The sequence below is a fragment of the Stenella coeruleoalba genome (genome assembly GCF_951394435.1).
Source record: "Stenella coeruleoalba genome assembly, chromosome: 19".
NCBI classification, from domain to species: domain Eukaryota; kingdom Metazoa; phylum Chordata; class Mammalia; order Artiodactyla; family Delphinidae; genus Stenella; species Stenella coeruleoalba.
Window position 1 is genome coordinate 14,473,092 of NC_137165.1, and position 22,926 is coordinate 14,496,017.

At 49.4% G+C, this 22,926-nt stretch overlaps 2 protein-coding genes across 4 annotated transcripts in view; one reads left to right on the forward strand and one right to left on the reverse strand.

The window, feature by feature from the left end:
- Positions 1-9,844: 9,844 nt before the first annotated feature.
- TIMM22 (translocase of inner mitochondrial membrane 22) lies at positions 9,845-15,156 on the forward strand. Its single transcript, XM_079905371.1, has 4 exons — positions 9,845-10,209; positions 12,298-12,494; positions 13,116-13,188; positions 14,580-15,156. Exons 1-4 carry the CDS (start codon positions 9,972-9,974, stop codon positions 14,654-14,656), a joined length of 585 nt encoding a protein of 194 aa, XP_079761497.1. The 5' UTR covers positions 9,845-9,971; the 3' UTR covers positions 14,657-15,156.
- Positions 15,157-15,472: 316 nt separating this feature from the next.
- The window catches only part of ABR (ABR activator of RhoGEF and GTPase), a 180,102-nt gene continuing 172,648 nt past the window's right edge, over positions 15,473-22,926 (reverse strand). Inside the window, exons 21-23 of one of the 3 annotated variants that reach the window (XM_079905368.1) lie at positions 22,736-22,841; positions 20,414-20,561; positions 15,473-19,784 (exon numbers count right to left, since the gene is read on the reverse strand). In XM_079905368.1, coding sequence (XP_079761494.1) covers positions 19,695-19,784; positions 20,414-20,561; positions 22,736-22,841 — 344 coding nt within the window. In that variant the 3' untranslated portion in view covers positions 15,473-19,694. The remainder of the gene's footprint in view (positions 19,785-20,413; positions 20,562-22,735; positions 22,842-22,926) is intronic. The other 2 variants (XM_079905370.1, XM_079905369.1) reach the window with 2 other exon arrangements.

A 22,926-nucleotide genomic window follows, 5' to 3' on the forward strand; every position in this document is an offset into this window, starting at 1 on the left:
TTGTGGGTTGATCGCAGGTCTCACTGTGGGATTTCAGTCCCCAGGTCGCCGCGGCCATTTCCTCACCAGCGATTGGCTCTCTTCCATCTCCACAATATAGGGACCAGATGCCACGGCATCTCTAAATCGAAGCTGGCTGCTTTCCTGAACCGGTTCCGTGGCTTCTATTAAGTCTGTTGATAGTTGAGAAAAATTCTAGGGATTATTTTTTTCCCCCAGCTGGCAAGACGCTACCCTATGGTTAGAACCTGGATTAAACAGGTGGTCTGTGGCAAGTCTTCCGGCCTCGCCACCCCGACACACACACAGTCGAAAAAATAAAATGTACACCATGCCCACCCGCAACAGAGGAACAACAGTGTGTCCGCTCAGCTACCAACAGCCCAGTGAAAGGATGGGACGCCCCTCTCACAGCCCTCCACAAGGCTTTTGCAAGTTATTTCTTGGACATCTACCGCCATCTAGTGGAAACGTTGAAAAAGAAAACGAGATACTGGCAGCCAAGCAGAATGTCTATATTTTATAGCGGCTTTCCACACATGCAAACACACACACACAAATCATAGCCTGCTTTACAAGAGTTCATTTAAACCTCAGAATATAACTGCAAGCTTTGGGCACAAACACAAATCTTCACGCTTAAGGTTCCCAATTTTCTGGGATAGAACATGGAATTGTACTCGTTTTCGGTTCAGTGAAATGTTACCACATAAAGCGGTGAAAGAGGTGGAGGTGGAGGCGGGCGCCACGAGTGGACTGGCAATCTCTTGAAACGATATCTACTTTCTCAGCATCCACCTAACACTGCTGCTCATTTCACAAGTAGGATCTTTGGACTGAGGATTGCCTTTAGGCAGGCAAGAGACCTATGATAAAGGCGAATTCCAAGCTCATTTTTAGTGTCATGCCAAAATTCTGTGCGACTGCAGGGACAGTATTATTATCCAACACATGGAAAGCATCGCTTTTTAGTGAAAACATGTAAAAGCTATTAACATAGCAGACATTAAGTTGTTAGATATCTTTTAAAATACTGAAAGTGGGTTAAAGTGTTTTATTTTCTCATCCAAATCATATTTGAAACACCCGTGGGTGGGTTACATCAGGCCCCATCCAAAGCATGTGAGACAGATAGATTCCTACACCCTGACGTTTTCAAGTGAACACTGAAGATATGGAAGGGGACCATAAACATCCTATGGGAGACGAGGGACAAAGTATTTGGTGTGGAGGGAGGTGAGGAGGGAATTAGGGGGGATTGCAAATTGGGGAAATAGTGAAGTCATTATTAGAGTACTTAACTTTGGTATACTATACGCAAGTCTGTATAAAGAGGTGGTATGTTCAGCATTTTCCTTTTATTATTTGACAGGAAAGCACTTTCTACTGGAGTGTGTCCAAACCAGCATCTGGCACCTGGGAAAGTGAGAGTTTGAACATACTGCACATGAAATATAAATAAAATTTAGAGAATTGTTGGTGCAGCAGGCCTTGGTTAGATGCCAAATACTGCAGCTGCCTTTTAAAGGGGTGTGGAAAGAGGGGATTTGCAATGGAAATGATTCCAAAATCATAGTTCTAGTGGGTGTTTGTTACAAGAAGAAGCCTGAGGAGACTCACTGGGTTTCCTGTAAAGAATAGCCAACATCCTTTGGCTTATGGAAAGCACTCTCTCTGAGTACACGGTTCAAGAGACCCACTTAAAGAAAATGTCCCAACTGGTATTTAGCTAGTTAGGTTACATGAATTGACCTGCTATTCTGCAAATTATTATTGTTTTAAAATATGTGTTAGGGAGCCACAACATACCTGACATTTATAGCACTTACACATTAGAGTTTTTCTTTGGGGAAACTGCATTCTAAGGCACATGATGTCATACAAAACATGCACAGAACAAATACATATTTGTCACCTTTAAGAGTCATAAATCACATTCCTTGGTCTTCAGTTATAGTAGCATAAGGGCACAAAGATGTATGTGTACAGATAGTTATTGATACACTGGTGAAATCAGAAAAAGACTGGAAAACTGGAAAGAGCCTAACTATGTATCAATGAGGAGGATTAAAGGATGGCACATTCATCATTTGGGATACAATCTAGTCATTGAAAGGAATTAAGGAGATGTACACTGTATCAGCACAGAGCTCTGTGTCTGTGCTCTCCAGAGAAAGAGAACCAATGCAGAGAGAGATTTGCTATAAGGAATTGGTTCACATGATTATGGAGACTGAGAAGTCCCAAGGTCTGCAGTCAGCAAGCTGGAGACTCAGATAACTGATGGTATAGTTAGTTCCAGTCTGAGTCCAAAGACTGGAAAATCAGGGGAGCTGATGGTGTAAGTTCTAGTCTGTATTGAGTCCAAAGGCAGGGGAAGACCTATGTCCCAGCTCTAAGACAGGCAGAGAGAGTGAATTCTCCCTTACTTTTTATTCTATCCAGGCCTTCAACTGATTGGATGAGGCCCACCCACATTGGGAAGGCAACCTGCTTTACTCTGTCTACTGTTTTACATGTTAATCTCATCCAGAAACACCCTCACAGACACACCCAGAATAATGTTTAACCAAATATCTGGATACTCGGGACTTCCCTGGTGGCACAGTGGTTAAGACTCCATGTTCCCAATGCAGGGGGCATGGGTTCGATCCCTGGTCAGGGAACTAGATCCTGCCTGCATGCCATAACTAAGAGTTCACGTGCCGCAACTAAGAGTTCGCATGCCACAACGAAGGAGCCCGTATGTCACAACTAAGGAGCCAGGTGAGCCGCAACTAAGGACCCTGAAAGCCACAACTAAGGAGCCTGCCTGCCGCAACTAAGAGCTGGCACAACCAAATAAATAAATAAATAAATATTTTAAAAAGTATCTGGGTACTCTGCACCCCAGTCAATTTGACACACAAAATTAAACATCACATGTCTACCCCTTGTCAATTTGGCACCCATATGCATCTCCTTAAACCACACTTACTCTCCAAATAAAGACAATAACAAGATCATAATCCTGCCTAAAATGATACAAGTATCATGTATACAAGCAAAAATGCACTGACTCCATCCCCATAAGAGACGGTAAAGTCGTTGAGGATGTTCACTCACCTTGATATCCCGTAACTTAAGTACGATGATGTAAAATTAACAATACTTAAATACTACAATATAAAGTCAATACATTTTATGTTACATTATAAGGAAATAAGAGATAAAAGGAACAAAGATGTTTGCCAAATACAAACACACACACATATATTCATAACAAGGAAGAAATACTCATGACAATATAGCCCTCATTTCTATAACTGATCATGTGATCATAGCTGGTATTTATAACCACCTTCTTCTACTATCTTTTTTTTATGCCTTTTGACTTCAGCAAGCACCTCAGCTGGTCATGGTTCTTTACCTGGTGGAGTGACTCAAACCCTCATTCCTGAAGGGTCTAGGTCATTAGTAGTCCTGCCAGGACTAGGTTATTGTAGTATTCCTTTGACCTTAATCACAGGGTATGATAACTAAGAGATGCCCTAAGGGGTCTCCCATATTGCAGATACGCTCTTCCTTATCTTCACTGTTGACCAGTGGTCCAATTTCCCCTTGGTGGTCAGGATCAATCATTCCACCCAACAGAGTAACTCCCTTCTTTGCCTGTTAACTCAGAGGCATGAGATGTCCAAAGTGGCCAGGTGGCAGTCTTAACTTCCTATGCAATGGAATCACTGTTGTTTCTCCTGGTGGAGGCACTCCTCCATTTGGAACTAAGACCTGTAGGCCAGCAGAGCATGACGTTGTGGGAACAAGAAGCAAACATTTTGCTAGTGGGTCACTAGGGGTAATAGTGATCGGTGCCCCTCCCATTTCCACCTCCCGATTCCTGGCTCCGTGACCCTAGCTATGGGAGAAACAGCACCTTATACTGGATGCTAATTCAGAGCACACAGTCTTCTGGAGAACCTTGCCCTGGCCCTGCAAAGTGCTGCCACCTAACTAGTGCTGTAAACCGAATGTTCAAAAGGCCATTCTACTGTTCCACCAAACCAGCTGCTTCAGAGTGGTGAGGAACATGGTAACCTGTGAATTCCATGAGCCTGTAACTTACTTGTGCCTTCAGGGCCTGCTTGGGCCCAATGGCATACATTCCACATCCATCTGATGATGAAGTGTCCCTGTGCACACCCAACCTTATGGCTTGGTGGGGCAGATAACACCCAGTTCATGACGGACAGCTCAGGTAGCGTGGTAACTGATGCGTGGTGGCCCAAGTGTTCAGCCTCTATGAAGATCCAGTAGCAGGCCACGTACTGTTTCTCCAAAGGTGAGTAGTTATCCACAGAGAATGGCAGGCCTCACCTACACGGGCTGCCAAAGTCTCCAAATAGCATCCCTATCTGCCTGTGACCTACCTCAAGCACCATCGGATCTGATGGGTCATATGGCCCAAGGGACAGGGCAGTTTGTACAGCAGCCTGGAACTTCTGCAGAGTCTTCCCATGTTCGGGGACCCCCTCAAAACCAACAACTTTTGTGGTCACTCAGTAAACAGGCCAGAGTAACACACCCAAATGAGGAATATACTGGGCACACTGTGGCCTAGTCAAGTTGACACATAAAATTAACCATCTCTTGCACTGATATGAAATATCTCTAAGATGTAACACAAGAGAAAGTAAGGTGCAGAATAGGTAGGAAAGACTAAGCTACCACTTGTAAATTTTTTTTTTATTTATTTATTTTTTTTGCGGTACTTGGGCCTCTCACTGTTGTGGCCTCTCCTGTTGCAGAGCACAGGCTCCGGACGCGCAGGCTCAGCGGCCATGGCTCACGGGCCCAGCCGCTCCGCAGCATGTGGGATCTTCCCAGACCGGGGCACGAACCCGTGTCCCCTGCATCGGCAGGCGTACTCTCAACCACTGCACCACCAGGGAAGCCCCAGTTGTGAATTTTTAAGTGGAGAAAAAAACATATATATGTATACACAAATATAATGCTTATGTATGGAGGAAACATATCTGGAAAGACACTTAAGAAATAGTAACAGGGGACTTCCCTGGCGGTCCGGTGGTTCAGACTCTGCGCTTCCAATGCCGGGGGCACGGGTTCGATCCCTGGTGGCATACTAAGATCCCACATACCGCTCAGTGCAGCCCAAAAAAAAAAAAAAAATAGGAAAAAGAAAAAGAAATAGTAACAGGTTGCTTAGGGAAGGGAATTGAAGAACTGGGAATAAATGTGAGAAAAATATGGAAGGTATTATCTAGTCCAAAAAGAAAGTACTTTTTGCATTTTCAAATAAGAACTTATTCAAGGATAAGATGCTATAAATGGAGAAAGAAATATTTAAAGTACATCAGGACGTCTCAGAATAAAAGAGACAGAATGTCTCACATACACAAATTCAAATGCCATTAAAACAAAGCTGTTTAAAAAAAACAAAAAAACAAAACAAAGCTGTTAGCACAAAATGAACACTTTGATTATAAAAGTTTTCCAAGTCCACTTAGTTCAAGAAATAATTGAGTCAACAAAATGTGAATCAAAATTGATTCAAACAAAAAATGTATTCCATTTAATTGGGAGTTCCCTGTAAAAGGATTTTACCTGTAGATTAATGCCCTAGTACAGTTTTTGCATCTGTTTTATCGTTTCCTTTTTAAAAAGCTGGGCTTTGGTGGCAGATCCACTGATAAGGGAAATTGCTGGATAGAGAGGTAAGTGAAACAAAATATGGAGTGAGATTTGACAAAGATCAAGATGAGGGAAGGGAGAGAGGGGCATTGCCCTCACTAGTTACAGCAGAAGTGTGCTGCTTCTCTTTCTGGGACCAACTTGATATGTAACCTCGGGAATTCACCATCATAGTTCTTTCTATATTTCATTTTATCCCTCAGCAAAGCAGGAGTCCGGTCTCTAGTTTTTGAAGCCTCTTAACTCTTTTCTGAGTCAGAAGTGTGAGGTGCTAGGAAAACATGATGCATATTCCTACTTGCCTCCAATACTTTTCAGAGCAGATCTCAGGATCACGACTTGTCATCAATGTGACCCTCCTGCAGATCTAGCCCGAGTGTATGATTCATTGCCTGAGTCTGAAATAGGTCCTAAACATCCACCGACTGCCAGACTATAGGTCAAATCTCCAATATAGCTTTTCATAAGCAAAGTCAAAGCAACAGCAGAAGAGATAGTAAGCAAATCTGGATTGCTGGGTCTGGGTGAGTAAATAAAACCTCCAAACAGTTATGCTGTGGAAGAAATCTGCTCTAGAACATGAAGACCACCCATCAGAATCAGAGTCTAAGCATCTGTCACTGGGAACAGTACAGGATACCTCTGTTGTCACCATGGCTATCATAGGTCAAAGGTAAAAAGAATTAAGAAATAATAATAATAAATATTTTGTAACAATTTACACTCGACTGAGGACAAGGCGCAGATCAAAGAAATGACACTGAGTCCAAAAGTCCAAACTCACCTCCCAAACACTAAAGACCACACATTGTTGCGAATGATTCTGAGCCACCACTTTCAGATCCAAAAGAGATTATCAAAAGCAGAGATCTGAGAGACTTCGCTGGCGGTCCAGTGGTTAAGACTCCATGTTTCCACTGCAGGGGCATGGGTTCGATCGCTGGTTGGGGAAATAAGATCCCGCATGCCGCATGGCGTGGCATGGCATGGCCAAAAATTTTTTTAAAAGAAAAACATGTTTAAATGGTTAAAATAGCACATTAAAAAAAGAAAGCAGACAACCAGGAATGGAAATATTCGAGGAAGCACTAAACTTGGGCGGAAGCATATGTGTCTTCCTGGGCACAAGTTGTAGAAGCAACACACCAAGTTTAGGCTTTATCCTGGCACAGAGAAGAATTCTGAGCAGGGCACATGATCACGCTTCAGTGCTGAAAGACCATTCTGTGGATGGTTTGAAGAAGAGCAAGATAGGAGGCATGCAGACCAATTAAGAGTCTATTAAGTGAGGGCTTTCCCGGTGGTGCAGTGGTTAAGAATCTGCCTGCCAATGCAGAGGACACAAGTTCAAGCCCTGGTCCGGGAAGATCCCACATGCCGTGGAGCAACTAAGCCCGTGCACCACAACTACTGAGCCTGCACTCTAAAGCCCGTGAGCCACAACTACTGAGCCCACGTGCCACAACTACTGAAGCCCGTGCGCCTAGAGCCCGTGCTCTGCAACAGGAGAAGCCACCGCAATGAGAAGCCCGCTCACCGCAACTAGAGAAAGCCCGCGCATAGCAACAAAGACCCGACACAGCCAAAAATAAATAAAATAAGTAAATTTTTAAAAAAAAGCTTTAAATACAAAGTCACTTGTCCAGTACCCACCACACATGGTGACTCAGTTGGCTACCCAGAGTACCTATGTGGCCAGACCTCCTGCCAGCGATGGGACTATTCAGACTACTCACTGTTACCAAATTCACAGCCAACTCAGATCCACGTAGGACACACTGCACTTCTCAACTTGGACCTCCTCATTCTATCCCACTCCTGCTATTTCTTTTATTTCTGCACTCCTGACATGCTGAGAGAACTAGAGGCCAGCCAGGCTCTCCCAGACACCTGGGGCGAGAGACGATCAGGCTCTCCTCCAGTTCAGCACCTCCCCATCTGTGCCCTGACCTGGAGTCCTTCAAGTGATGGGTCATCAACTCAGAGTGTTCTGACTTCCTACGACCCTGCCTGTGAATCTCATTCATCCTGAAGTGTCTCCTTTCTGACCCACTGAGATATCGCCCCACCTCTGTATCCTTGCGGCCAGAACAGACAACCTGTAACGTGAGAGCAGCTGGACTTTTAGTGAAGCTGTGGCCAGATAAAGTCCCTAGGGTGCTGGCAAAGATTCAGGCCAGGGAAACAGACATGAGAAACCACTTCTCTCTTTCGGAATATGCTTGAAGAGGTTCAAGTTTTCCATCAGGTGAAACGCATTCCACCTATGGAAGGAGATGGGTGGGGGAAGAGAGATACCAGATCAGGATATCTGTGTCTCCATCTGTGATTCGGGCCATTATGTTCCATAAAAGGCTCCCTCCCTCACTCACCATGGTTACAGTGGATCTCACCACATGCTGACTTGGCTCGTACCTGAAATCTGAGGCAGACCCTTCATTTAGGGATTAATTATTGCTCTCTAACTAGTCCCAGGGATTAATTGTTTAGATCATTCCTTGCTTTCCAAGGCCACCTTGCCTGGGACTTGCCTAGGGCCCTGTCCCAACTTCTCTCAGATCCAGCTTCAGCTCTTAAGACCTCAGCATGAATCAGAGCCCTGGGCCCCTCACTCATCTGGAAGGAATGGGTGGTTGGCAGGGTGTGTTGAGTTAGAGGTGCCTACAGGAAATGTCTGGTTCTTGTGTTGATGAGAAGGGTCGAAGCTGGAGATGAAGATTTGGGAGTCATTCCTGCATTAGAGGTGGTAGTAGAAGCTACGAGTGCGGATGAGTTGCTCAGGTAGAGTGAGCTGCATGAGAAAATAAAGGATGAAGCCCTGAGAGGACCAAGAGGAAAAGTTCAGGCAGCGGTGCCTGCGCCGAAGACAGAGAAACTGGAGAGGCTGTAGCACAACGAGGGGAGAGGGGCTTTGAAGTTTCTTCACAGAAGGAGGAGTCAATAGCGTGAAACGCAGCTGAGCAGTAAAGTGAAATGAGGTCTGAATTAGACTTAACAACTGAGGCGTCACCAGGGACCTTAGGACAAGCTGGTTTAGTGGTCTGGTGGGAGCAGAAGCAGAGTGAACCACAGGCTCTGCTCTGCGGCACAGAGAACTCTGGCTACCAAAGAGGTATCTCTGCCTCTGTTGACTGGCTACCTCACTACCTTCTGCTTCCATTTATGTTTCTCTTAGCTGATACACCCAGATACACTGCTAGTCTGGATCAATACAACAGTTGGGGATCTATTTTAGTACCACAGAAACTACTGCAAAAGATTTTCTGGGTTCATACACGGTGCTCTCACAGTTAACCTTCAAGTCCTCAGTTTGCAAGCTAGTAAGCACTTTAATTGATTCAGCATAATATAAATTTGGCTTTTCATGGCAATGCTAGTCCCACATCATTAATTCCATTGACAACAGCTGGCTGGCGTGAGTAGCAGCCTCAGCTTCCCTTGCTCTCTGTCAGGCCAAAGCCACCTCCACTTCCTATCATTGTCTCATATTAAGCTTGGTTAGCATCACTATTTTTGTTTGTTTGTTTTTTGGCCACGCTGCGAGGCTTGCGGAGGCTTAGTTTCTCAACCAGGGATCGAACCGGGGCCCTCAGCAGTGAAAGTGTGGAGTCCTAACCACTGGACAGCCAGGGAATTCCTTTTTCTTTTTTTTTTTAAATAGCTTCACTCATTTTTTGGCTCCTTCTCTCTCCCCTCAACGGTTTAATTATTGAATAAAACATTTATTCCATACATTTATACCATACATTTATACCACGCTTTGATTTACAAAGCACCTTCCCCTATTGACATCTCACAACACACGCTAGGAATTAGTAGGCTGGAAGGGCAGTGGCGGGGCGCGCGTACCTCCTGCTGGCGTCCCGGCGCGCTGCAGCCTCCCTTCCCTCCCGCCCGTCAGGAGCTCGAGAGAAGGCTGAGACGCTAGTGCCCGCGCAAAGCTTCCTGGGAAATGTCTGGGGTGTACGTGTTAAACTACAAATCCCGATACTCACCGCGCTGCAGCCCCGAAGAGGGTGTTTTCTGGTGACTCTGAATCTTTGTCAGTGTCGTTGGGACTGCTGCACAAGCCTGATTCAGTATTCACAGGAGGTTTTGGGAGAACGTGATAGCTCTTCCGCCGGGTGTGCACGAACGGACTTGGCTTCCGCTGCTTCCTCGGGCTCGCTCGGTGTGGCGAATCTGCCGTCGCGACACAATGGCTGGGAGCGCAAGGCCCCACGGGAGGCTTGTGGAATCTGCTGTGGGAAGAAGAGAGCCAGGTTTCTTGGGCAGCCACAGTCATGGGGGAGACGGCCCGCAGTGCCGCGGGCTCCGCGCCTGGGGCGGCGGCTTCCGCCGAAGCCCCGCTGCAGTACAGCCTTCTTCTGCAGTACCTGGTGGGTGACAAGCGTCAGCCCCGGCTCCTGGAGCCTGGGAGCCTGGGTGGGATCCCGAGTCCGGCCAAGAGTGAGGAGCAGAAGATGGTCGAGAGGGCGATGGAAAGCTGCGCCTTCAAGGCGGCGCTGGCCTGCTTGGGAGGTGAGGCGAGGAGGGGGGCCTTTGGGAGGCTTAGGGCTTGGGCGGCATAGGGGTCCCCTGCCAATAAGACCACGCGCCTGGGAGGCGAGGAGTCCATGGGCTTCGACCTTGACCCACCCCCGCCTGGTTCAGTGAGCTCGAGCAGCGCCTCCCTAGATCCCGAGGGTGGCTTTCGCCTCTGGAAATTGGATCAGAGAATCGATCCTGGGTCGGGACCTGGGGGTTCTAAGATGGTTGACTTCATTCATTCATTCGCTTTTAAATAATCATTTTCCAACAGCTTGTTACTTTGCAGCTATCACGTGTCAGGCGGTGGAAAGACAGGGTGAGAACAAGATCCTTGTTCTCATGAAGCTAACATTTTAATATACATAGAAAATTGTTGAGAAGGAGCCTGGAGGAGAGCTCTGCAGACATAGGGCCCAGCACCTGCAAAGGTCTGGCCGGAAGTGGCTTGAGGTTAGAAAAACAGAAAGGCCAGTGAGGCCAGTGTGACTAGACAGCAGGGAAAGAGGGGGAAAAAAGTCTGGACTTGGCTTTTTTTTTTAACGTTTTGAGGATTTGAGAATGTATGTGTCCCTCCTGTATGCAGAGTAAAGAGGGTGGCCACATTTGCAGGTGATTTGAAGTCTCATTGAGAATGAAAGGCAATTAAGAAAGGAATGTAGGTGAGAGTGCACATGTGAAGTAGAGCAGAAAGAAAAAAAGATCTTTTTTGGTTGGGGGAAGGCCACAAGAGGAGGTGAGACTAGAGCGTGTCTTGGAGGATTGAGAGAATGGGGTTAGACAAAGAGGAGGAGAAACAGCATTTCAAGTTGGGGGTGGGGTGAGGGATTTGGGCTTTTTGCCTGCAGGCATTAGGGCAGTCATTGATGGTTTTTAAATTATTTTTTTAATGTTTATGTATGTATTTATTTTGGCTGCGCTGGGTCTTAGTTGCGGCACGCGGGATCTTTAGTTGCGGCATGCGAACTCTTAGTTGCAGCATGCATGTGGGATCTAGTTCCCCGACCAGAAATCGAACCCAGCCCCCTGCATCGGGAGCGTGGAGTCTTACCCACTGGACCACCAGGGAAGTCCCCGTTGATGGTTTTTTAGAGGGTAACAAGTGGTAATGAGCATGATGACTCAAGGTGGAGTGTGATGAAGGAAAGGAAAGTCTGTGGATAGGGAGACCATATAGGGAACTTGCTAGACTGAAGCTCCGTGAGACATGGACTGGGTCTTTGTTCATCATTGTGCCTGACCCTAATAAATACAAATCTGTTGAAATGATGAATGAGTCTTTGTAGTGCACCAGGGGCGAAGTGATAAAGGCCTTAGACTAGGATGATAATTGTGGACATAGGGTTACAGGGGGAGGCAAAGAAACAGTCAGAAATGCCCCTGAAGTTTGGAGTAGGAGTGACTGGAAAGAAGGAGCCATAAGCAGGAAAGTCTGGAGGGGAGGTGCCCATGATTTCATTGAGCGTATACCGACCTTGAGGTGGCAAGAGGACATCCATGTTGACATGTCCAGCAGGCTCAGGAAGGTCAGCTGTGTACAGCAGTGTGGGGTTTGCCATTTGGTAGCTTTGTGACCTTAGGGAAGTTAGTTAACCTCTCTGAGCCTCAGTTTCTTCACCTACAGAAAGGAGAGGCTAATAATATCTATCTCACGGGACTATTGTGAAGAATAAATGAGGCTGGGACTATAAAGCGTCAGAGTGATTGGCACATGGTATTTACCAAATGAGTATTATGGATGTCACCGTCGTCAAGGGAGTGATTTGCAAAGTTGATACCTGAACTTGAGGGTGACTGGTTTACATGTGAGAGTGTAGAGAGAGAAAGAGGGTTAAAGACTGAATTTTGAGGAATGTTAGAAAATGAAAGGAGGAAGAAATCCCAGAAGAGTCAGAGAAGCTGCTGCCAACAAGATAGATTCTGGATTTTGTAACGTGGAAACCAGACAAGTAGAGAGTTTTCCAGGCAAGAAGGGGCGTCCTCTTCGCTGGTGGCCATCCAAAAGGTGCTATTTGAGTATGACCCCATTACAGTAATCCAGAGAACATACCAAAGAAATCTTCTCTCTGTGTTTGTTTTTAGGATTTGTCTTGGGAGGTGCATTTGGGGTGTTCACTGCTGGCATTGATACCAATGTGGGCTTTGACCCTAAGGATCCTTACCGCACACCTACAGCAAAAGAAGTTCTTAAAGACATGGGGCAGAGAGGAATGTCCTACGCCAAAAATTTTGCCATCGTGGGCGCCATGTTTTCTTGCACTGAGTGTTTGGTAGAATCTGTAAGTGTCCCCGCCTTCTGAGAAAGCCTTGCCTGTTTCCATCTTGGGACTTCTCAAGAGAAATACTCTTAATGCTACTAGAAAGCAGGTCAGAAATGTCCAATACTTGCTAGATTAAATTTCCATGAAGTAGTCCCTAATGTAAACTTTTTGTGCGTTTATGATTTGGGCTTGCATTATTCTTTACTTGTGTTTGGAGGCTAGAAGTTGGTTAATGAGTTTATTTTATTTATTTTTTGGCTGCACTGCGCTGCTTGCAGGATCTTGGTTCCCCAACCAGGGATTGAACCCGGGCTCCCTGCAGTGGAAGCACGGAGTCCTCACCACTGGACTGCCAGGGAATTCCCAGTGAATGATTTTAAACAGAATGCTTACTGGGAACTGAGACGAGATTTTGATTACTTCTCAAATGTTACACTTGGTCTCAGTGCTCTGGTACCACCTGCAGGAAGCATTTATGAACACATTCAAATTTTAGGAACTATACTTTTGAAAGAGAAAAAGATAGGTTTCCTTTGGGGAGGGACTAAATTCACCAGCCAGAAACCCTGTCTTTTTTTTTCCTTAATCATCTTGTCTGGCTTGTTTCTTTGGCTCTGAACTGCTCTTCTCCACCCACAGTACCGGGGAAAGTCAGATTGGAAGAACAGTGTCATCAGTGGCTGCATCACTGGAGGAGCCATTGGTTTCAGAGGTTAGTAAACAGTTCTCAGATGGTTTTCTTTGTGGCCTTGGACAACATGCTGAAGTTGACATTTCTAAACATATGAGCATTCCAAGGACAGCCCAAGGCATATGTGGACACTTGATATTCTTCCCTTCTGACAAGTAAATCACGTTTGCTTCTGTGTTAACTCGGTTTTGGAAACTTCTAGTATCTAGATCAGGGTTTCTGATCCTTGGCATTGTTGACATTTTAGACCAGGTACATGTTTGCTAGTGGGAGGGGGGCGCTGTCCTGTGCATGGTAGGATGTATAGCATCCCTGGCCTCTACCCCCTAGATGCTAGTAGCATCCTTTAGTGGGACAAGTAAAAGTGTCTCCAGACATTGCCAAATGTCCCCTGGGGAACAAAGTCACCCCCAGGTGAGAACCACAGAGAGATCTAGATCTATCTTAGAAAAAAGAACTGCCCCCATCTTGAACGTACGGGAAGAACTTCCTCATGATATGCAGGTGTGTGTTGCTATGCGGGAAAGTACAGAAGCATAGCTGGGCCCCATTTGGCCAAATAGCAGGCTCTGCTGAAATTTCAGTTCCACGCATTGCAAACAGACATCTTTCTTCGTACTATACAACTGTCATTTTAATTTGTGTATAAGTTATCACGGTAATAGGGTTCTTAGCTTTCTACCCCTTGAAAGCCAAATATAGGTATTCTAGAAATGTTGGATTATCATCTATAAACAACAAAGAAAAAAACCGGTTCCCTGCCACTTCTCCGTGTTGGTGTGTCTGTCAAGAGTGTGGTGCAGCGCGTCAGTGACAGGGTGTTCTTAACAGTGTACATTGCTGGGCTGCTCTCCATCTGCTGTGCCCGGACTTATCCAAAGCAAAAAGCCTTTTTTCTCATTTTCTGAGAGGCAGGATAATTTGCTATCATTAAAACCTGATTTTCCTCCTCAAACAGCCATTTGTGATTTATGGAGTAACTTCCCCTTTGGTCTTCTCATGTCTCAGCTTTGTCAGGGCCTTTGAGAGGCTCAGCTCCTCTAGGATCGCTTTGATCACCTTCCCAGGAATTTATTCCATAAACAAATCAGGGTACAGGCCATATGCTTTCACTTGATTCCAAGGGCTGGTTCTCTTAACCAGTTTCCTGCCTGTGAGGGGCTATTTTCATGAGGCTGGAAATAGTAATTCTTTAGAACGAGAGAAGTTAAATGAACGTACAGTTAGATAAAAGCACACTGGATCAGATCGTGTGCACAGCTTCACTGAAGTCTTCCAGCTCTCTGCTAGGTTGAATGATTTGGAACGCGTACACCAGTTTCTTTGCGTCTGCGGGTACCCAGGCTCTTCCTGAGTGCAGCCTGACCCGGCATCTGTCACCACAGGTGATGTCCTTTGTGTTTGCTTTGCAGCTGGCGTAAAGGCTGGGGTCATTGGTTGTGGAGGTTTTGCTGCTTTCTCTGCTGCGATCGATTATTACCTACGGTGAGAGCAGTTGCCTCCAGGGAAGGATGATGCCAGCCCAGGATCAGAGCTGTTCTGTGTAGGGCAGTGTCTGCACCATGCCGGGGCACTTGCTTCAGAGACTGAAGACATTTGTTTTCCCTCACATAGTTGGTGTCGTGAGGGAGCTGCCTGGCTGCAATCTGCCAGCTCTGAGCAGCCACGCTCTCTGCTCCTGGACTCCAGCCAGGCTGTGGGGGGCTGTGCCACGCCAGCCGCTCTCTTTCGGGCAGATCAGGAGTCAGCGTGTTGACCTGTAGGAGTTGAGTCCCGCAGACGTTCAGTCCTGACCACAACTGGCCCTCTGGTGGTTTGGTGCCGTGGGAATGGAGGGGACTTCACATATAGCCGGGAAGCTGTTCTGCCTTGGACCTCCACGCCGTCATCCACCTCACACACTGGGGCAGGGCAAAGTGAATTTATGCCATCCGACCAATGATGTCATTTTGTCTAGTGTTCTGCCTTGTTAAAAAACATATATATATATGTATTTATATTACAGTTTAAAAGGTTGGCTTATTTTTATTTTCAAATTCCACAATTCCCAAAAATGGTTCCAGGTGCCCAAAGATTGAACATACATAGGGAAAGCGTGAGCAAACTCCTGAGAAGTTTGGGAATGTTAGGTTCCCAGGATCTGCAGAGTAGCGTTATCCTCACTGAGATCGTTACATTGGCCAGGGCCTTCCCCTAAAGCCCAGCCTAGCCATGTCCTAGGATGCGTTGAAACTCCACGCATAACCCCTGCTGGCCTCTTCTAAGAAATCCCTCCTGTGGGCTGGCCAGTGGGAATGCCTGTGGTCTAAACCACACACTGGTGTTCTGCTCTGACCACCAGACCAGGCCCGGCTCAAGGACACAGTGTGTGAAGGGTCCTGCTCTGGTCCTCCTGGTGACTAAGTCACAGCAGCCACTGGTTACGATCAGACCGAGTTGAGGAGCTGTTCACCGCTACCATTTTTCTCTGATGTCAGTGTTTTTCTTTCTTCCTTAAACATATTAGTGTTTTTGACTTGACCTGGTAGCCTTTTTTCTGACAGCAGCTCAGCCTAATTCTGTGCCATATGCAAAGAAATAGCCTTTTACAATTGGGATCTGCCACAGATGCTGCTTTACTCGGGTGCTCTGGTGGTGGGGTGAGGATGAACTCGGGACAGGCAGGTAGCTTGGTGGGGGCCATGCAATTCCAGCCACCTTAAGCCAGTGGTAACGTCTCCTTTATTCTACCTTTGCCTTTTTGCCTCTTTTTGGCTTTCTGCCCCCTTGTCGGCTGTCTTCCAGCTCACCCACCCTTAACCAGAACTCAGACTCAGCTGAACCATCCAGACATCCTGAGTGAGTGTGTGTGTGAGATAATGTCAAACCCAGCTGGTAACACCTTCCTCTGGCCATGTCTGCTGTTGCCTTTGGAATGAGTGAGCCAGTACACAAGACTCATGTCCTTCTATGGGGAATTCTATAGAATGCCTGTCCCAGTCTCAGTCACGAGGCTTCACTGCGGCTAGGCTGGCTGGAGTATCCTCACAGGTCAGAGAACAAATGTAGGAGTGTTTCCTCTACCGTCTGTAAATAAGTCGCCTATAAGCACTTAGAGCAAGAGTAGATACTCCTACCCTGGCACCTGCTACAGTGCTAGAAGCCCAGCATCTTCTACCATCCAGTCTAGTGCGTGGGGTCAAATACATTGACTGACTGAGTACAGGAAACTGTCCTCACGACTGCCTTGAAAAAGATGAGCCCCGGGCTGTCAGTAGCCATCAGTTCAATAAGCCAAGCATTGTCCACGTTGACTATTCAATCAAGAGAGGAGATGAATAGCTTCCTGTTTTAGATGGCTAAGGAGGCAGTATGAGCTCATAAACCAAACACCAATTTTCAGAGACATCTGTTCCTGATCTCCAGAATAAACACAGTGTCCAATGGCTTAGGCTGGTGGAAGCCTACATTAACCCCACTAGCTCTTACAGGGAGGATGGGCCTCTAGGGGATCCAGACTCTCCAACAAGCAGATGAGGACAAAAGGCTGCCCCAAGGACCTGCTACTTCCAAGGAAAATGGAGAGAAAATTCACATAAGATAAGCCTCCACTTGAATGGACAACTTCCTGCCATCTCTCTGAGGCACACTGATGGCCACGTCCCTGGTGGGGCAGTTGTATTTCATGAAAAGAACCGGCTGGTGACTGAGGTGGAGGCGTTGGTGAAAGAGCAAGGACGGGGCGTGGGCTCATCGCCCCCCAAAACCGCCACAGTCTCCACAGGCCGAAGGGACGCTCAAGGGTGAGTTCACTAGGTAAACAGATTCTTGGAAGCACATCTGGATGCAGCTGGAAGAGTTAAATATTTAGATTGGTGGTCTTCCCTGGACTCCTGAGAACACAAACGTCCACACCACAGGGCTGAGTTGTGTGCAAATGTTGGGGCTTTGCATTTTTTTTATTAACATTTTCCTCTCACGTGGTTTACATCAATTTATAATCTACGTAAGTTGAAACAGAACATAGACCAAAGAAAAATATATCCTTACCAACTTATTAAAGTCAAATATTAATGAAGTGTCCCATCCTACCTGTATCAGCAAACACCGGCGGCCCACAGCCGTTGCCAGCAAGGACAGGCATGCAGGATTCCTGTAGCCTGTCTTGACGGGCCTCTGTTGGCACAGACTGCCCTGCTGGGCACAGTGGCTGGGGCTTCTGGGCTGCACAGTCCCTGTCTCGTAGGAGAACCCACGGGCTATTTCCTCAGTGCAGCTCAGTCCAGGTCTGGTACCCCGCCCCTCCCTGCTCTTGGGGGTGGAATTTATAAATATTCTGAGCCTTTTGCATTTCTCAGCCCTTCCGGCCTTCCTCCCATTCTCATTGCCTAAGTGAGGTTGGGGGGGCTGCAGTATACCTGATGCTGAGAAGCAAACCTCCCTTGTTTTGGGGAGGTGGGAGGCACCCATTTGGGGCTGTAAATAGCTCTAGCTGGCCCTCCAGTTCATTCCAGTCAATGGCTGTGGAAGCAAGAGCCTTCCATGCCACATACCAGCTCCTGAGTGCCGAGCAGACTCCAGGGGTGATCAGACACTGGGGATCTTCAGACTCAAGCGGCCTTCTTTCTCTACCCCCTGTCTCAGAGAGCGGGGCTCCTTGCTGAGCTGCTAGCAGGCAGCTAGGGGGTCAGTACTGCCCTCCTCTTAGGCATCTCTTTCCTCCGATGTGCACAGAATGTGTACCGTTCTGCCCATGATTGGGCAACAGGTGTAAACAAGATGAGAAAGGGCCCTTCCTCTCACTGAGCAAGTGCTACGGCTTTAGGGCCCTAAACCCTTCTTTAAAACAGCTCTGAGCTCAAGCTAGGGGAGCTCTTCTCTCCAATCCTGAGGGCCTAGAATCTAGTCTCTGCCACATAGGAGAGCCAGGGAGCTGTGTACTGCAGCTCCAATCTCTGCAGCCCGGGAGTGTCTGCCCTCCCAGGCTAACTGCCAGAGGCCAGCGGCCCCTGCTCAGGTGGGGAGAAATTGCACTTTGAGGGTACTTCTCCTTTCCAGTGCTGAGCAGCGGGCCTCGGTGTTGGGATCGGAACCTGCTGATCCCCTACTCTGGAGCAGAGCGTCCACAACGAGGGTCCCCTGCAAAACCCAGTCCCGAGAGAGGCAGGTACCTGTGACTCCTCATTCTTCCCCAGCTCCTGGAGTTTCCCCGAGTTCACCCACAAGGCTGCATCTAGAAGCCGAGGGTGGAAGGCAGCACCAGGACGGCTGGCTAGCTGGACCGTGCCTGCCTTTCCCAGGGCCTGGAGCACACGTGGCCGTGGGGGCTGCCCCTGGCAGTGCTTGGCTGTGGAGAAAGTGTAAACCCTAAGGCAAAGGTGCCACGAGGTACGGGAGGCACCGGGAAGGACTAGCCCTCCTGGACAGAACCTGCCTGTTTCTGGACACCTGCTTCAGCCGTAGTAGCTGCCCTCCCAGAAGCCCAGCTCCACAAGAAAAGCCACCACAACTGCTTGCTGCCGAGAGCCTCTTTCCCCCCAGCCTAGGACACCCAGCGCTCCCTGGCGCTCCTCTCAACGTCCCACCTGTCCCTTTTCCTCGGCGGCCTGACCCTCCCACCTCCCCCGATTCTTTCCTGACCCTCTGGCTACCTTGGTAGCAGGTCACTTGTGAGTCTTGTATACTCAAAGGAAACAGAACACCAAGGGAAAAGGAACTGAAAAGCAGAAGAAACAGTCAAAGATGCCTCACTGGTACTGGAGACAGAACAGATAAACCCAGAAATGGAGAGTCTCAGGTGGAAAAATCCCAGAAATCCGCCCTCCAGCCTGTGCTAAGCTGAGGATTAGTGTGAGTCTGTCTCCTTGTCCAACATTTGCACAGGCGGCAAGGCAAGCAGGTGCGCTTCCGCAGGCAGAGGGCAAGGAGAGGCAGGGGGCGGCAGGCGGCGGCGCGGCACGGGCCACCACTGCCACCGCCGCCCAGGGCCTCCTCAGAGCTTTCGAGGCGCTGGATCAAAAACCAAGGCTGCACATGCATGCAGGCAGGCTGGGAGGGAGGAGAGGGCGGAGGAAGACCGAGGGGAGGCTGCCAGGAGACTGCGATCTGGGGGCAGGGCCAAGAGAGGAGAAGCTGGCAGCAGTCACAGAGCGCAAAATAAAAGCCCTTGGACCGGACTCAGGAGGAAAGAAAGTGTTGGAGGAAATGAAAGAACAAAGCAGGCTGTCTGTGTGCCCACACCGGGTCGGTCACTACCTTTCCTGCATGACAAGTAGACGTAAAACAATTCCCAAACAGCACGGAGCATTAGACAAAACTAGAGGAACAGAGGGCAGAGCCCGGGGTGCGCAGCAAGGCTGGGGCCGGGTCAGCTGGCTTTGTACAAGGTGGCACAAAAGATGCACGTCTTCCAGTTCTTGGAAATCTGTGTCCCTTGGAGTCTGGAGCGCTGGGTTTGGGAGTTCTCTATTGTAGTCCTTCAAGTCTGGGTTGGGTCCCCAGCTGGAGAGGCTGGCTCGGGCCACCCCCCCAGACGCTCCCACCTCGGGCTACACATCGGTGGAGAAGTACAGTGTGTTCCGCTTCAGTTCTGCGAAGGAGATGGGGGGGTGCTGCAGGTAGTAGAGAAGGACCTGGACCTGCGGGAAGACAGGGGAGACTGAGGCTGGGGTCCTCGCCCTGGAGGCCCTCTGACCCGCTGAGAAGCCCTGGTCTCCAGGCTGGGCCCCTGTGGCTCCCCGCTTCCCCTTCCTCTGAAGCCCAGGTGTGGCTGCCCATTTTCAGCAGTAGAGGGCGCTGCAGGGCAGCGGGTGGGGAGCCTGGGGCCACTTCGCCAACCTCAGTCATAAACTTCCAACCTGCTCCAGAGCTGGGCTTTGGCTTGGCAGCCCTGCTTCAGACCAGACCCCGCCCTGGGTCTTGTAGGGCTCCTAGGGAAGCTTCCTGACCCTGGAAGCGATGCTAGAGCTTCCGTGCGTGGGGACAAGGCCCCAGATTTTTCTGATACCCCTAGGCTTGCTTTCTGAGGCCCAGGCGCTCCCAGGATTGCAGCCAGCACTTGAGACAGACAACCTCTGGGCCCCTGGTCTAGGTTCCTACTTTTCAGCAGGACTGTCCAGAGCCCTGCCTCCCTGGTGACATCCTACAGACCATCGTCCCCGCTGTCAGGAGGGGAGGGGGTTAGGAGTCCTAGCTGTTCTCTCTCCACCCCTCAAGGAGGCTTGTCCTTCCCCTCCAGCAGCCGCAGGCCTGGGCAGTGCGTAGGTACCTGTGCCATGACATCGTGGGACCAGATGTCGGCAGCCGACGTGAGGTGTGCTTTGCTCTCCACTTCTGAGGGTCTCAGTAACGTGGGGCCAAACACAGTAGCCAGGTTGTGAAGGGACATCTTGTTGACGGGCTCCTTCTCAGCAACCCTGGGAGGGAGGGGAGGGGAGGGGAGGGGAGAAAAAAGTCATTCCTGGCAGCCGCGTGGGGCTCCAGACCCTGGGCTGTTACCACTCCTGGAAGGATTCCCACAGGTGGTCACTAGCCTCCCTCTCCTGAGGGTAGAGACCACTTGGTAGGGAGGGGACTCAGCCAAGGGACCAAGTTCCAAGCTATGTTCCAGTACGTTCCAGTAACAGATTCCCAGCTCCTGGGCCGCCCCTTGAACTGATGGTAAACTGTCAGAGCCAGAAGGACCCACTCCAACTCCCTTGCCTTAGAGATACTGTTACTGGTTCAAGAACTTTCCCTATAGTAATTCATGCTCATCACAAACCTTTGCGTAGGTAATATTATCATCTCCACTGTACAGATGAAGAAACCAGAGTACAGAGAGGTTAAGTGACTTGCCCGAGGTTACACAGCTAGCAAGTGGCAGAGCTGGGGTCTGAACCCAGGCAGTTTGCCTCCAGAGCCCAGGCTCTTCCCCACAATCGGCCCAGCCGTGGAGGGGGGCCCTGAGGAAGAGTCCGAGCAGGCGGGGCTGGGCAGGGGGCAAAGGCCTGAGGTCTGCCTGCTGCACTGTGGCAGGAACAACCCTCAACCCAGATGGAGGCCAGGGGCTGTTCTCCCAAGCTTTTCCAGAAGGGTCTGCCTCATGGGGCTCCAGAGCTGCCTCCCTTTGGATCTTCCTCTGCTTCTCTTGCATAATAAGCCAGATGCTCTGTAGATATTTCCCGAGTGACAGCAGGGGCTGCCATCTGTGGCTGGTGTCCAGCAGGCTCAGTACCAGCCAGCTCATCAGAGAGGCCCTGTGCCTCCCCCAGTCCCAAGCAATGTTTCTGGGGCTGAGACCCAGCCGCCCTGAACAGCGCCCCTCGCCGCACTCCCACTCCACCGTCACTCCACCCTCCAGGCCGGAGCCATCGATGCGCCTGCTGACTGCTTTGGAAACAGGCAGAAAAACACTGCCATGCCAGGAGGCAGCTGTGCAGCTGGCCCAGCCCCTCACCACACACACGCGCACGCGCGCACACACACACACACACACAAACACACACAAACACACACCCCGGCCAGGGCCCAGATGTGGGAACAGAGTGTGCCCGGTTCCCAGGGTGGAAAACCTAATGAATTTTCCTTCCCATTCCTCCTCTGTGTGTCCTCCCCACAGTGCTCGCCAAACTATTCGGGAATTGGTTGGGACTTCGGTCCTGGCCAAACCAGAGGGAAAATGTCTCATAATGGGAAAAACAAGACAGCAGCCCAGGCGTTCCCAGGTCTCTGGCCCTCCAGAGCCTGGCCTGGCCTGGTGGCCGAGCTGCCACTGGGAGCCTGGGCCTGAGGGCTCACGGCCCCTCACCAGGGGCTCCCTGGTCCCGGGTGGCAAATGGACTTAAGGGACGCCTGGGGACTTTTTCTCCCCACTCACACCTGGGACCAGTCCTGGACTCAAAAGTGAGTGCAAGGTCACCGTCAGGGCTAGCTTCCAGTATGAACTTTGCTGCAGGCATAACTTGAGCAGCTGTTGGTTTGACCTGACTGTGGAGGGGGCAGAGGAGAAGGTCGGAAGGGCTGTAGTTGAGGATCTGGGGGATGTGGCTTCTAAGGGCAGGGCTGCTGCTGACCCCAGGCAGTCCCTGCTGGGCTGGGGACTCAGATTCCCTATCTGTTCGATGAGCTGTGGGTCAAGACCAGCGGGCTTCAGATTTTTTTGACTGTGACCCACAAGCGCGCGCACACACACACACACACACACACACACACACACACACACACACACACGTCTGACCTGAGCATCCAGCACACGCAACGTGCGTAACTGAACAGAACAATAGGCACCCCAAGGCTGTCCCTCCTACTCCGTTTAAAAAATGCTAAGTGGACCGAATGACCTACTGACTGTAAATCCACCTACAGTCCTTGGCTCTAGCCCTGCCTTTCTAAGCATTCTCTAGCCAGTATTCGAGGTTGCCATTAGGACCCAAATATTTCTCAAAAGAGAAGAATGTGAACACAAGAATGTGAAGAGCAAACTCTCACCCTGCTATGGTGTCCCAGCAGACACCAGCACCCACTTGGAGGCACGGAGGATGTGGGTTCCTCAGTGGATGTGCCCTCCCCCCAGCTGCCCCCTCCCCTGGACCGGGCCCCTCCCCATTACCTTTTCAAGTGTTCCAGCAGGAAGAGGAAGGTGATGAGGTTGGGGTCTGGCAGGGAGCGGAGCAGGTGCATCATGCAGTTTTCCTTGGCAGCAGGGTCTGACAGGGCTGTGGGGAGAGAAGGGGCTGGGGCGGGGCTCGGCTCTGGGCAGGGAGGCCTTAGCCAGCGCCCTGTGGTCAGGAGGCTACGGGA